General features: G+C 40.9%; 1 protein-coding gene across 1 annotated transcript in view; it reads left to right on the top strand.

Moving 5' to 3' along the window:
- The first annotated feature begins 842 nt into the window (after positions 1-842).
- Positions 843-13,555, top strand: part of cdk19 (cyclin dependent kinase 19) — a 46,816-nt gene continuing 34,103 nt past the window's right edge. Inside the window, exons 1-2 of the mRNA XM_069515687.1 lie at positions 843-1,110; positions 6,773-6,848. Of these exons, the coding sequence (XP_069371788.1) occupies positions 983-1,110; positions 6,773-6,848 (204 nt within the window). The 5' untranslated portion in view covers positions 843-982. The remainder of the gene's footprint in view (positions 1,111-6,772; positions 6,849-13,555) is intronic.

Raw genomic sequence — 13,555 nt, 5'->3', positions numbered from 1 at the left:
AGCTCACCGGTTTCTAAAGGTGGGACTGTTTGATCTGCCTGTCGCGTAAGAGAAGAAATCCGCCTCAATCATATTTGAGCGATAACATACAATATTTATGCATCTGTCCCATATGGGTTTCATCTACGTGTATGTTAACACTACCACTATCAGTACTGTGCATTCATTTATTGTCTGCACTTTGCGCGGACATTAACTATTACACAGGTTTTTACTCAAACATATGTGAAATTAATTGTACTAGTAATTTTCTAATGCATTGCATGACACACGAGTCGAAATTCCAGTAACCAACTATTAAAATATAATAATAATAATAATAAGACATTTGTATGTGTTGAATTGCCATTATTAAACTACAACAACAACAACAACAATAATAATAATCATTATAGTAAAACATTATTATAAAATAAAGCTGCTGAGACAGCTGCAGTAATGTCGCTGTCTATTTACACTTTCTCTGACAATCAAACAAAACGGTATATTTCATAGAAACCTGAGGACCGATTGTATTTATTGTATTAGTTTGATAATAATTGGGGCGTGTTCTATAAAATCACTGCCAAGAAAAGTTCCGGAATCATTTCCGTATTTCTAAAAATCCAACTGTCCGTAGGTGTCGATGATGAAGGGACAGCTCTAGACTCACTGAAATCCAAACCACCGATGCCTGCATGTTTGAAGAGCGTTCATGAGTACGCACAGTGCAACAAACCGCAGCGAGAAACGCGCGTTGTAGTTTCCTTCATCTCGGCTTCCAACCTGGCGAAGCGAGGCGCCTGCTCAGAAACAACTCCACTACCCAGCGAGCCCTGCGCGCCAATTAGAAACGTCAACGAGCCAGTGAACATTAAGCGGAGCAGACCAAAATCCCAAACAAGGAAATGGTGGGGGAATAAAACGAGCAGATTATTTAATTAATGCATGTAATAATTAATATTTTATTTTATTGTAAATTAAGACGTATTTATGGGTTAAAATGGATTACGACTTCAAAACAAAGCTGGCGGCCGAGAGAGAGAGAGTAGAAGATCTGTTCGAATATGAAGGTTGCAAAGTGGGTCGAGGCACCTACGGGCACGTTTATAAAGCTAAACGCAAAGACGGGTAAGATAAACCGTGGACGTTGTTGTTTGTGCTCTCATCTCACTGACCGCAGGCTGCATGCGCTCCACACACGGCTCGGTTGTGTTTAGAACGGGGCAGTAGATTGAACCCTGGCCGAAGAGCTAACCCGTGTTTCTGTGTTTTTGTTTTCATGTAACGCACTCACTCGTCAACGGTCCCCCCCCCCCACACCACCACCACACTCCCCGTCCGCCTCCTCCTCCTCTCCACCCCCCAAAACAACACGCTAAAGCAGCAGCGGTGGTCTTAATGTTCGGACAAGTCTCTTCTTTATCGTTGCGAGTGAAAGCAGCCTGGTGTTGATGCATGGAAGCCGAAGCCACCGCACGTCATTTCAAGCGATAGTGACAGTTCGGCGCCTTTTGCGTTGACAAGCTGCCCCCCCCCCCCACCCTCCTCCTCATTTAACACGATGCACTGCCAAACTTTTTTTGATCTTACGCCCACAGTGGGTAGTGATCTTGTTGTCTGACACTGTCAAGCATCGTCCATTCTAATGCATGTGCGATTAATGTACACGTTCTGACACGTCCCCCATGCAGTGCCAGCAGTGTCACTCCGCGCTGCTGGCTACGAGCTCCCACTTCACAATAACACTTGGCAGTGTGGATTTTCTTTTGGTAGTAAAACTGAAATGTGCAAGTTTGCCAAAAGGTTAATCACAATGCTCTGACAGATTGGAAAGAACGTGAATGCTCGGGCCACAGTGCATGAAAAGTTACTCCGTCTGCTTTCCTGCATGTTCCTCAGGATTTTGGTTTCTGTGGTAAACTGACGTTATTACAGTGATAAGATATTGACTATGTATAAACACTCCTTTTTAGTTGTCGTTGTTACACAATTGCAGCAATACAGTGTAATTACCATTGCACTAGCTTAAAATATTATTCCCTCCATGAAATAAACGTACCTTCGCTACCTTCTAGCATAACATGGACATGGAATGGGTACGAGCCTGATGTGAGTGATCATCAGATGTGATTGAAAAGGTGATGATGTGCAGTTACAGCCTCATGTGATATTGAATATTGTGTGATGTAACCTGGAAAACAAAAGAAGCTGATAGTGGATCAGTGCTCAGCACTGACCAAAAGCCTGAGTTCAACCCTTTGTATTAGGATATCAAAGTGGGATTGATGCAGCCACGAATCTGTGTTTTGCATGTGCTATAACCAGCCAAGGAATCAGATACGCCTTTGCTTCATTCATCATTGACTCACAGTTGTAAAGCTGAGTCAGGCAGTGCTCTGTTATCTTCTGGATGGATAATAGAGATGTGAGGTCAAAAGGTGATCATAGGCAGGTCATGGGCAGCCTCCGTGCAGCAGTATTGACTGACAGCTTATGTAATGCTGCCAGGTAATACAGTCCTAAATGGTGTTTGATATATGTTATATAGATTTTCTATATGGTAGCTTACCTGAGGAATTCTTAAAAAATCCTGGTTGGAAATGTTGTCTTGTTTACTCCAGCTCATTATTGTTAAATGGAGGCACTTTAGTAACTGTAGTGGATGTGACAATGATTCACTATGTAGTGCTTTGCCCCCACTTTGAAGTAAAACAAGCGGTCTGGCAGTATCATCGGATCAGCTGGTTTTTCAGCTAAAGAAAATCAATCAAAAGACCAACTTGTTCAAGTTTACTATCTACTAGCTTTAGGCAGACTCGTCCTGAGAAGCTCTTCTCAATATAAAAAATTCGAAAAGAATAACAGCATTCACACACAGGAATAAATCCTGGAAGGTTGTAGCACTGGGAAAGCCACTGTCCAGCTCCAAATGTGATTGAGTGAGGAAGTGACTTTTCCACAAAATTAGCTCTTTTGCTTGAACCAAACTCAGTGCTACCCAGTGATTATAAAATCATGATTTCAATAGACTAGAGCATGTGTCTTAATGCTGATTAACACAGTGCAACACATTTTATACGTGTTCCATTGTCTGACAATATACAAAGAAAAGCATGCCAATGAGAACAGCTTGAATTGTATTAAAATACTGTAAATGTGAGGACAGAGAGTAAACGATGGAATATAAAGGTATGAAACCGACCTTATATTAGGCAGAATGCAACATGATGAAGTAAGCTAACTATCACATTGTGCAACAGTCTTCATGTCCTCAGCTTTGCACATTGACCATACATGGTCTGGCCATACAGTGGGTTTTGACCTAGTCTTATTAAGTTTTCCGAGCCATGGCCTCTACAGCTAAATTGCTTCAGATCAATACTGTGATACAATAATACAGCTTGTAATATGTACGATTGTGGTTGTTTCCCTACTCAGAAAAATTAACCCCATCACTGAAAGTGGAACCTGAACTGCTGTACGATAGCTACATTCTAATCTCATAGGTTGTAGGCAAAGCATCTAAGGATGGAGGACATGTCAATTCAGGGGCTGCATCCTTCGGAGTACGTGGCCTACCTGGCTGCGTAGACTGTCTCCCTAGTAGGCTGCGTAGACTGCAAAGGCCAATCCGAAATGAAATGGTCTGGTCTACAGAGGCCTTCTGTGATTGGCATTATTAGCTCATCCTGTCCTTATAGCTGTTGCCCAGCAACAGTGCTGAAGTTGGACACTACAAGAAAATTTAAATGTTTTTTAACACGTTTACCGTTCAGTTGAGTTGAAGTGTGATACTCAAGTACTGGATGTCTCATAGCATGCTGGTGCCATTACCTCTTTGAGAAACGGTCACTGAAGCACAAAGAATCCTGGGATAACTTCAGTGCATAAAAGTAGTTTCAATGTTTGCAGATTTTATACCTTCAGCCCAATTAAAAGCAAGTGTTCCCATGCTGGGAGGAAGTATGCCCTTGACAATGTGTGAAGACTTGTTGTTAACTAGATGGAACCTGTTCATGTTAATACATCTGGAATTGTGCCTACAGGAGCCTGGATTATAGCTGTATAGCTCCAACTGTGCATCTGTCTCCTGCAGACATGATGATCTATTTCATAACCGTTGACTTACAGTGTAATGTATTTTGCACCTTTATCAGGACGATTATTATTCTGTCACTTATACGCTGGCAAATGGTGAACATTTCACAAATCTCAGATTACTTTCAAATGTAACATTCACTTAGCAGAATGAATTGAATATTATTATGATATTATCATAAAGATTCCGTTCAGTTCTTGACAAAAATGGCAAAAGGCCCCAAAGAAAACTTTGTTCAGACATTTGCAGTGCTGCTTGTCTCTGGTGGTTTTTAAGCATAGGGTTATGGTGCTGGCATTGCATAGTACTCACCAAAAGCCAGTCACCAGTGTGTCCACCAACCACACTCTTCCGAACTTTAAAAGAGACACTATGGGACTGTGCACGAACCACACTGGCGTCATTGCTGATTCTGGCACTGGCACTGAAGACACACACTAACCAGCGCAAAAACAATGCAGAGACCTCAAGGGCCCTCACCAACAAAGCGGACAGTGTTGCTTGGTCATGTGTGGCCTATCATTGGTTATAGAGTTTGATCTATTTGTAGCTGTTTTGGAAGTACTCTCGATAGGCTGGCTATTTATGAGGCAAAAACAACTGTGCCAAATGAAACATTTTAAGCACCGTCTAAATTTGGATTCTGAGCTTCGAATGTGACACTCCATCAGATTCACACTGACAACAAAAGAGTTGATTCAACCTTTGTTGATATTTCCCAGATGTTCTTTGGAGTTTTTTTTTTTTTTTACTAGTAATTCCATTTGAGGAACACACAAAACATGCATGTGTTGTTGTGTTCAGCCAATGCCACTGGCCGCAGTGTTTAGGTACATTGTGTAGTCGTAGAGCAGATGTGATCCAACACAGCTGGTCTTTGGTGGTGTTGGCCTGGTTTGTCAGTGCCTTAAGAGTGCATATTCAGACCTGTTGCAAAGATCACTTTCTCTGGAAAACACTGGAGACATTTAATGTTTTGTCTTTTAGGAGAGAAAAGTGAAATGTGACAAGAACATATTAAGCTTTAGGTGTTATTCCCACCATGTTTTCTTTGCTGTTGGATAAACCTTTAGAGCTGACTGCTTTAATAATATGTTTGTTTACAGAGCAAATTATTAGATGTAATATGCTGTTTTTAGTGTCTGTGCAGCTCACTTAGTATTAGATATCTGTGCCTGACAGTTCCACTTAATCTACGACTCTCCAATGACAACTAGGCTGAAGGGGGTTTGATCTTAGAACTACCACGTCCTGTTTGATCTGTGCTGACTGCTATCAGAATTAAGTATTTGATGTCACCCAGAGACAACTTTGACTCTTCGCTGTGTTTTAAATAGAATGTGTTTCCTTTTAGACCTTCTTTTCTCCACTGCTCTATGATCAAAAAGGATTTCATACACTGCACCACATATCTCAAATAATACATTTTCATCTGCTGAAAGTGCTAAGCCCTGAAGTGTCATATTTCACTTATTAGCAGTTTTTCATGCACAAATGCGATTCACAAGGACAAATGACTCCTGAACATGCAGAGGGGGAAACAACAGAGTGATGGCAGGGAATCATCTGTGGTGATTGAAAACTCGCAAACTTTTTCTTGACCTCCAATGTCCTTCTGTCCCACCTGTTCCCTCAAGGCGTTCTTGAGATATCACAGTCATGTTTATGGGATGGACGGAAAAACAACCTGAAAAACATAACACCCCGCCAATTGCCGTTGCCGGCGTGGAGGCATACAAATAAAATGCCATCGCAAATCTTATCCAGAAACATTATTTCAACATTCTCCATTTTTCTTTAGCTGATAATGAACTATACTCGGCTCTCATATCAGAGCTCCACTGATAACAGTCCTGTGTGAAAATACTCAGTAATATTCAGGGTCAGATTAATGTTCAGATGGTAGTATGGAGTATTTGCTCTCTTACATAACATTGTAATATAATCATAGCTCTCAACAAGGAAAGGTGGTTAAGTTGGTTTCACGTGTGTGTTGGGCCTTATTGACAGAGTTTGATGATATTGAATGAACTCCAGGATCAAATCAATGAATGGGAACCAAACTGTTAGTGAGTCTAACACAAGCTTATTACCAGATAACTGTACTTGTCGTAATCTTTGCATTAGTTTTATCTGTAACACAGTGCTGCACTGTTTAGAAATGGACCATAACGTGACATGATGTTTAACGTTTAGCTCGTTTCAGACTTGGTTTTAACATCCATCTTAGGTCATCCACAAGTGGGACAGGTCTGTGAGCACAACCGAGACACATTGAGATGTGATCACCCAGCCCACTGACAAAAAATAGTATATCCATGTAGAATTTTAGTGAGATAAAAGTCAATGAATGATTTACTCGCATATACACGTTTTGTCCTGGTCATGTATATGTAGTGTCTGATACATTGTTACACCAAACATCTAATGCTTATGTCTGTGAACTTATATGTTTCTATAACACTTGTCAGGAAGACAGTGCAAGCATGTTAGAGATTACTTTATTGATAAGTTATGTACTGCATGTCTTTTACATCACAATTCAAGAGGAACATTGCAGGAAATGGTAAATGGACTTTTACATAGAGCTTTTCCAGTCTTATCAACCCAAGCTCCAGAAAAGAGTGGGAACCCTGAAAATGTCAGGGTGTTTTCTGACGATGTATCTATCTTCTCTGTTTGTCCCTGCAGGAACGATGAGAAGGAGTATGCACTGAAACAAATAGAAGGCACTGGAATATCGATGTCTGCCTGCAGGGAAATTGCTGTAAGTTGATTGCATATTTTTGCATTTGTGTTTATTGCTGGGGCAGGTCACTGTTTATTTGTATCTGCCACATTTAAAGTCCAACATTTTATGAAATATGCTATTTTAATTTCTTTTTGAGATATGAGCTTGGAAGTGTGAAAACAGCAAACTGAAAAAAACTATGCTCAAAGCTAATTGCCATGTTGGATCCTGTTTAGTTGGCCCATACACACACAGAAATATAAAATGTATGAAGTTTCTGCTTTAGTGGCAACTAAAAGCTTAAATTCTCTAATTAACATTTTAAATGAAAATGACAATGAATGCTGTCTGACAGTGCATTGTGGTTATAGTGAATGCAAAATGAGTGCCTATGATTTATAAGCGTATTTATGAACTGCAATTTACTCTGAATCTTATAATGTGTGTGTCATGCCTGGGTGTTCAGATTGGACTGGACGGTGACACTGAAAAGGATTACGATGTTTTGATCCAGATAAGGTGTGAAGGGTTTCTAAGAACCTTGATTGGCTCTGTGAGCTGTGTGTCACAGCCTCTGCTACTGCTGACAGTGTTGGTGAATGAGTCAAATCAGCAGCCATACTACAACTAACTTCCCCTGGCAGCGAGCTGTCCACCTACAGTAACTTCAGCCCCAGATCACAATGATTCTAAAGACGTCAACAGCACAGTATGCTTCGAAATCCATCAGTACCATGTCCTTACTTTCTGTAACTTGTTCGTCATGTTGGGAAAAAGCCACTGACTTGTTTGTGGCCACTGCTACAATATTAACACTGACTGCTACATATTGATTCTCTGTTTTTTTCCTCAAATGGCTAAAATCTTATTTCATTGTAAAGCTGCATATATTGATTCCTCAGCCCCTCCTGGCTTTCTCCCTTTCACTACACACAGACTGGCTAAAATCCACATCATTCTGTCTTTGTGAACAGAAAGGTTTATTTGCCCAGGGAAGTGAGATCTGATCACTGCAGACACATCCAGGACGCATTTTAATACTAGATGTGGTCTCACCACTAGAGATTTGATCGCTCAGGGCAGATGATAATACTAGGTCTGAACGGGGCCTATAAGATGCCACTGTACTGTATGCTGATACGACAAAAGGTTATTACTTACAGTAAGTTAAAGACACATGCCTTCCACAGCAGTTTCAAATATAAACTTCGGAGGATGTCTGCAGAATATAGTCTTGACTTTCTTGAGTTTGCCACGTGCACTACGCAGCAGGAAATTCTCCACTCAGGTGTTCACAACAACACTGTAATGTTGAATAGCAGAATGTAATGTATTACTTCTGCTGTGGAGATCACGTTTTCGTTTGCAGCACATCGACACTGGCATAGGCCCTTATTACCAAAAACTCTCTTGACATCTTCATCTGTCTTCTATGTGTGTGGCACCACTTTTTCATCCTGAGATATTTGTATTCTTTTGTTTTTTCGTTTTTTTCTGCCTTGTGATAGAAACTTCATCAACACACCCACTTGCTAGTGGTGATTCCTATGGAGGATTTCCTGTTGTCTTGTCACATCAGTGTATATATATATCAGATATACAATATATCTACTCAGATCCTGTTGACGATAACTCCTCAATTCATTATCTTCCACTATGCTAGAAACTGTTTATTCTAATCAATGTTGTAAATACTCAGATGTTCTCCATTTCATGTGGCATCTATTGCACTTTGGTCCTTCCTGGGAAAGGGATCCCTCACATGTGGCTCTCTCTGAAGTTTCTACATCCCTTTTTGGTAGTTTTTCCTTACTGTTGTTGAGGGTTAAGGACGGAGGATGTCACACCTTGTTAAAGCCCTATGAGACAAACTGTGATTTGTGAAATTTGATTGATTGATATCTGCTCATTCGAACTTTCTTCAGAGTTTTATCAAGGGGGTGGCTGGATAAAGTCCAGAGGCTTGCACATTTGCATTCCTCCCTCCGGTTAATGTCAGCAGATTGTCCCATGTTCATGATCTATAAATGGTTGTATTTATATATCGCTTTTCTAGTCTTGGAGACCACTCAAAGCGCTTTACACAGTTTGCCATTCACACACACATTCATACATACAGTGCATCTATGAGTAGCACTTTTTTTTTTTGTTCTATGGGGAAATTTGGGGTTCAGCAACTTGCCCAAGGACACTTTGGCATGCAGATGGGAAGACTGGGGATTGAACTTCCAACACTCTGGTTTGATGATGACCGCTCTACCCTTCAGCCAAAGCCACCCTGCAGCTATAAGCTATAAGACATGTTGGACAGACACAGATAGTCACATGGTTTCCAGCCAGCACTCAGGCTTGAGCCTATAGTATTTGTGTTGGAGACGGTGCGGCCTGGGGGTGAGTGAGTGTGTCCTCTCAGAGGCTGCAAATATAGAAAGCATGTGGCCCCCCCTTAATAGGGTGTCTGGCTCTTATGTAAGCGGCTCTGGTTTCCACTATAACATGTTCACCTGGACAGGGAGGGTATGTACCATATGGCGCAAACACTGTCTGTGACACTGTGCAAACACTTGCAGACTGTTGGGGTATTATTGAGCAAACTTGTGGTAGTGCATTTTCATGAGCTTTTACAGAATATTTTTGTTTGCACCCACCTTTAGCTTCACATTTGAACAGTCAAAAGCTGTTACTCACTCACAGTAGAGGGTGGTGGGCAGCTAGGGGTGTAGCGTTTAAAGGTCGATTGTCTAAGATTGAGGTGAAAGGGATCTATTGGCAGAAGTTGAATGTAAAATAATCCCTAGTGTGTTTCATCTAAATTGTATGAATTGTTGTTTTCTTTATCCTTGAACGGGCCCTTTATATCTCAATGCTTTATATTTACATCAGGAGCGGGTACTCTCTATGGAGGCCACCATGTTTTTTAGAGTAGCCCAAATTGGACATACTAAACACCTCACGTTTTAATGACAACTGAAGGCTACCACAGCTTCTCCTTCGTGTTTGGAAGGGGAGGATGAGTTGAGGGGTGTTCACCTGCAACATGCAACTTCACCACTAGATACAAACAAAATTGTCCACACTGAACCTTTAAGAGCTTTTGTTTGCTTGAAATCTTCCTACGAGAAATGTGTTAAGAAGAGATTATCTTCTGTTCCACATCGTTCCTTTGTAGTCGGTAAGCTGCTTCAGTATACACTGTACATAAAATCATAACAATAGTCAGTGATTAATTTAATAATCGATTAATAATCAGTTATTCCAATAATCATTGCAGCTCCACGATAATGTGTCATTTTCGCACAACTAGAACATCTCAAACACCAAACACTCTCTTATAATCACTCAATTAAAGCTTCAAATGGGGTTTCTGAACAACCACAGATGACAAAATATTTCTAGCCTTTTGGGGTAGACAGGTAGCTATAGATAGCTCAAATAAAACAAAATTCTATAAACAAAATTACACAACTCAATGTGTTAAATTCAAAAGTGCTTTGCTATGTCTCATTTAGTTTTTCATTAATAGAGACACATGCTTCAACATAGACAATAAACTGCATTTCTCAACAGTTTTTAACAGAAATGTACGTGTGTTCTTACTTCGTCAATCAGTAGTATGCATTATTTGACATTTTTCTGCATTTGATGACACTCTGGTCACTCATCAAGAGTCCTTTGACTGTTCAAGGGAGGAATTTGGCTGATCACATTTCAATGGGCAAAACAAAGATCAGTTAAAGCAAGTTCCTGAAATTATATTGGTGATAAAGTTTTATTGGATGAAGAGGGAAACATCAGTCTTTGCTAGAACTTCTGTTCAAAAGGTTAATTCCATTAGCTTGCTTTTGAAGCAGTGGACTTTCTTGAGCAGCTTTGCTCCATCAAGCTCCAGAACGTTTGTGGAATACTTTAAAGGTGTTCTTGAATGTCTTGGGATACTCAAGGTTGAGCGCGTAGATCAATCCCATCAACAGCATACATGCCTTGGTTCGGTTTCTACACCCCCCTTGATCCAAGTATCCAATTAGGGATGCATTGTTATTTTAAGCTTATTTTCAACATTGGTAATGAGCTGAGACTAGTGTGATGAGAAGGAGAAGAGATGACAAGGACAGGGGATGAGAGATCCATTTACAAAAGTATAATTATCTTCAAAGCATTGACACAAAACGAGATGACCATGTGAGTACCTTAACTTGATCAATCAAGAGCAATGATATTACTATAACTAAGATATTACAATCATTATCGTAATGTTTAAATCCTTATTAATGGAGAAAATACTATATACATTTGTGGGGCTCTCTCCCAGCTTTCCAGTGATTCGCAAGGCATTCTGGGAACCCCTAGGTTTGAAGTGAGGGTCGGAAAAATCTCAGTTTTGAGGGCTATAAAGCCCTACCCCTTAGCCTTAGCCCTCAGTACCAACAGGTATTGGGACAGCCTTCCCCCTACACGTGAACATGCAAAACAAAGGGGACGGGCTAGGGCCAAGGGGTGAAATGAGATCGGGCCTTACTGTTGAGGTCAAAAGTGTGATTACACTTAGGTTGAAGTGATTTCAAATATTTTTTACAGACAGATTATTCCACTTCATTATAATTCCATTGTGTGAAAAGTGATGCCATTTCCTGTGCGCAGACCCTCAAGCCAAAGATAACCGTCCAAACCATGAGGCACAGGGGTGTCAGGCAGTATCATGTTGTGGGGGTGCTTTGCTCAAGAAGGGACTTGTGCATGTCACAAAATAGATGGCAGGATATAGCATCACTATTCAAGCTAAAATAGATTCATCTCTAGGGTTTGCATAAACTAATTCTAAACATTTAGTCCAAACCCTTACGCCCACAGATACATCTCCAATTGAATCAAATGATGGCAATAACCTAGCAGAAGCTTCAAAAGCCATGACATAATTTCTCTGGAATTTTCCAAATTGTTTAAAGGCAGCTTAAATCTATGAAAACTTCTGACCCAGTTGAAATGCGATTTAGTGAATTATAAGTGAAATTATGTCAACAATTGTTGGACATTTTTTTTAGTGTGGTGTGTACCCATCAAACTTTAGCATGAATGTCTCCTCCAGGGTAATTGTCATTATACGACTGAACTTTTCTTTGATTAGGTGAGTAAAGGGACAACATAAGACATCTTTGATGATAAACACTTTTGTTCCCAAGTTTTCCATCATTCTTTGAAGACAATGACAGCTGGGCTATGAAAAGGTTTTGGATATTTTGTTTGTGATTATCTTTGCATTCTTCTTCTTTTTCATTCCATTGACTAACTCAAGCCTCTCCTTCTCCAACATGTCCTGAATTTCTACAACAGGATGTGGAGGATGATAATTTACATCTGCTTTCTTTGACCATTTCACATTTTTGGCTGGGGCTGCATCGGCCGTCAGCTTTAATGTGTTTATTTCTATTTCAGGATAGGAATATTTTAGCGATAAAATAGGCACAGTCATTGTGCATTTTGTTCTTGAAACTTCTCAACAAGGACTAGTCACTCAGGTTATTTGCTGACTTGAAGGGTATAGGCAAAAGAGAATCTGACTTTAGAAAGGTCAAGCATTATTGCAGACTTAACAGTTGCATCTCTGAAGTATGTTCCAGACCACAGCAAATACAGTACCTTTGTCCATCAGACCATCTGTACGTCCATCCCATTCCCGTGAACACGATATCTCAAGAATGCCTTGAGGGAATTTTGTCAGATTTGGTACAAATATTCAGTTGGTCTTAAGGATGACCTGAATATAATTTGGTGGCCAAAGGTCAAAGGTCAAGGTCACTGTGATCTCACAAACAACAATATGTGCCTAGTGATCACTTTGACTCACTTATAAATGGATTAGGATGGAAAGGGGTGAGACTTTGGTAGAGGACGAAGGGGGCACTGTGGTGGGCATGTGTGTGTCTGCAGAAGCAGAGTACTGTCTGCTAAATTTATACTTGGACTCTTTAAACACTGCTTAAAGCTTCTCCTTCACCAACACTAACTGTCTCGCTGTGAACCAAGTTTTGTAATTTTTGTAACTCTGGTATGTGATTAAGATTAAGATTAATATTCCTATTTTTGGTCCCACACACAGCATGCAACATGCAAACATGGGGAAATTGACCTCTGTATTTAACCCATACACACGGAACACAATCCACACAGTGACCACACACGGAATAGTGGGCAGCCATGAAGGCGCCCGGGGAGCAATTGGGGGGTTCGGTGGCACCTCGGCAGTGCCCAGGAGGTGAACTAGCACTTCCGTCCATGCTGGACTTGAACTGGCTACCCTCCGGTTCCCAAGCCAAGTCGCTATGGACTGCGCTACTGCCTCCCCATGGGATGGGATACAACCGTCTTTACAGAAACTGATGTAAGAAGTCACAGCCTCTGTGTATTCATCCAGACAGTTGGTAGCAGACCTGAAGACATCCCAGCCAGTGCAGTCCAAACACACTTGAAGGTCCTCTACAGCCTCCCTGCTCCCCTTCTTAGATGTTCTCACAACAGGTTTTGAGAGCTTTCATTTCTGCCTGTATTTGAGAGTCAGGTGGATCATGATGTGGTCAGTGTCCCAGTGCAGTGAGGGGAACGGCGTGATAGGCCCCACTGACTATTGTGTAACAGTGATCAAAAGTGATCTCCTCTCTGTTTGTGGGACGTTCGTGGCTGAGATTTCCTTTGATTAAATCGCTAAGGACAATAATCAAAGAATCCGGGTATGTCTGCTCCACCCAGAG

Source organism: Paralichthys olivaceus, chromosome 19 (genome assembly GCF_024713975.1).
Source record: "Paralichthys olivaceus isolate ysfri-2021 chromosome 19, ASM2471397v2, whole genome shotgun sequence".
In the NCBI taxonomy this organism is placed as follows: domain Eukaryota; kingdom Metazoa; phylum Chordata; class Actinopteri; order Pleuronectiformes; family Paralichthyidae; genus Paralichthys; species Paralichthys olivaceus.
The sequence above is the reverse complement of the archived record's forward strand: the minus strand, read 5'-3'. Positions and strand labels throughout refer to the sequence as shown.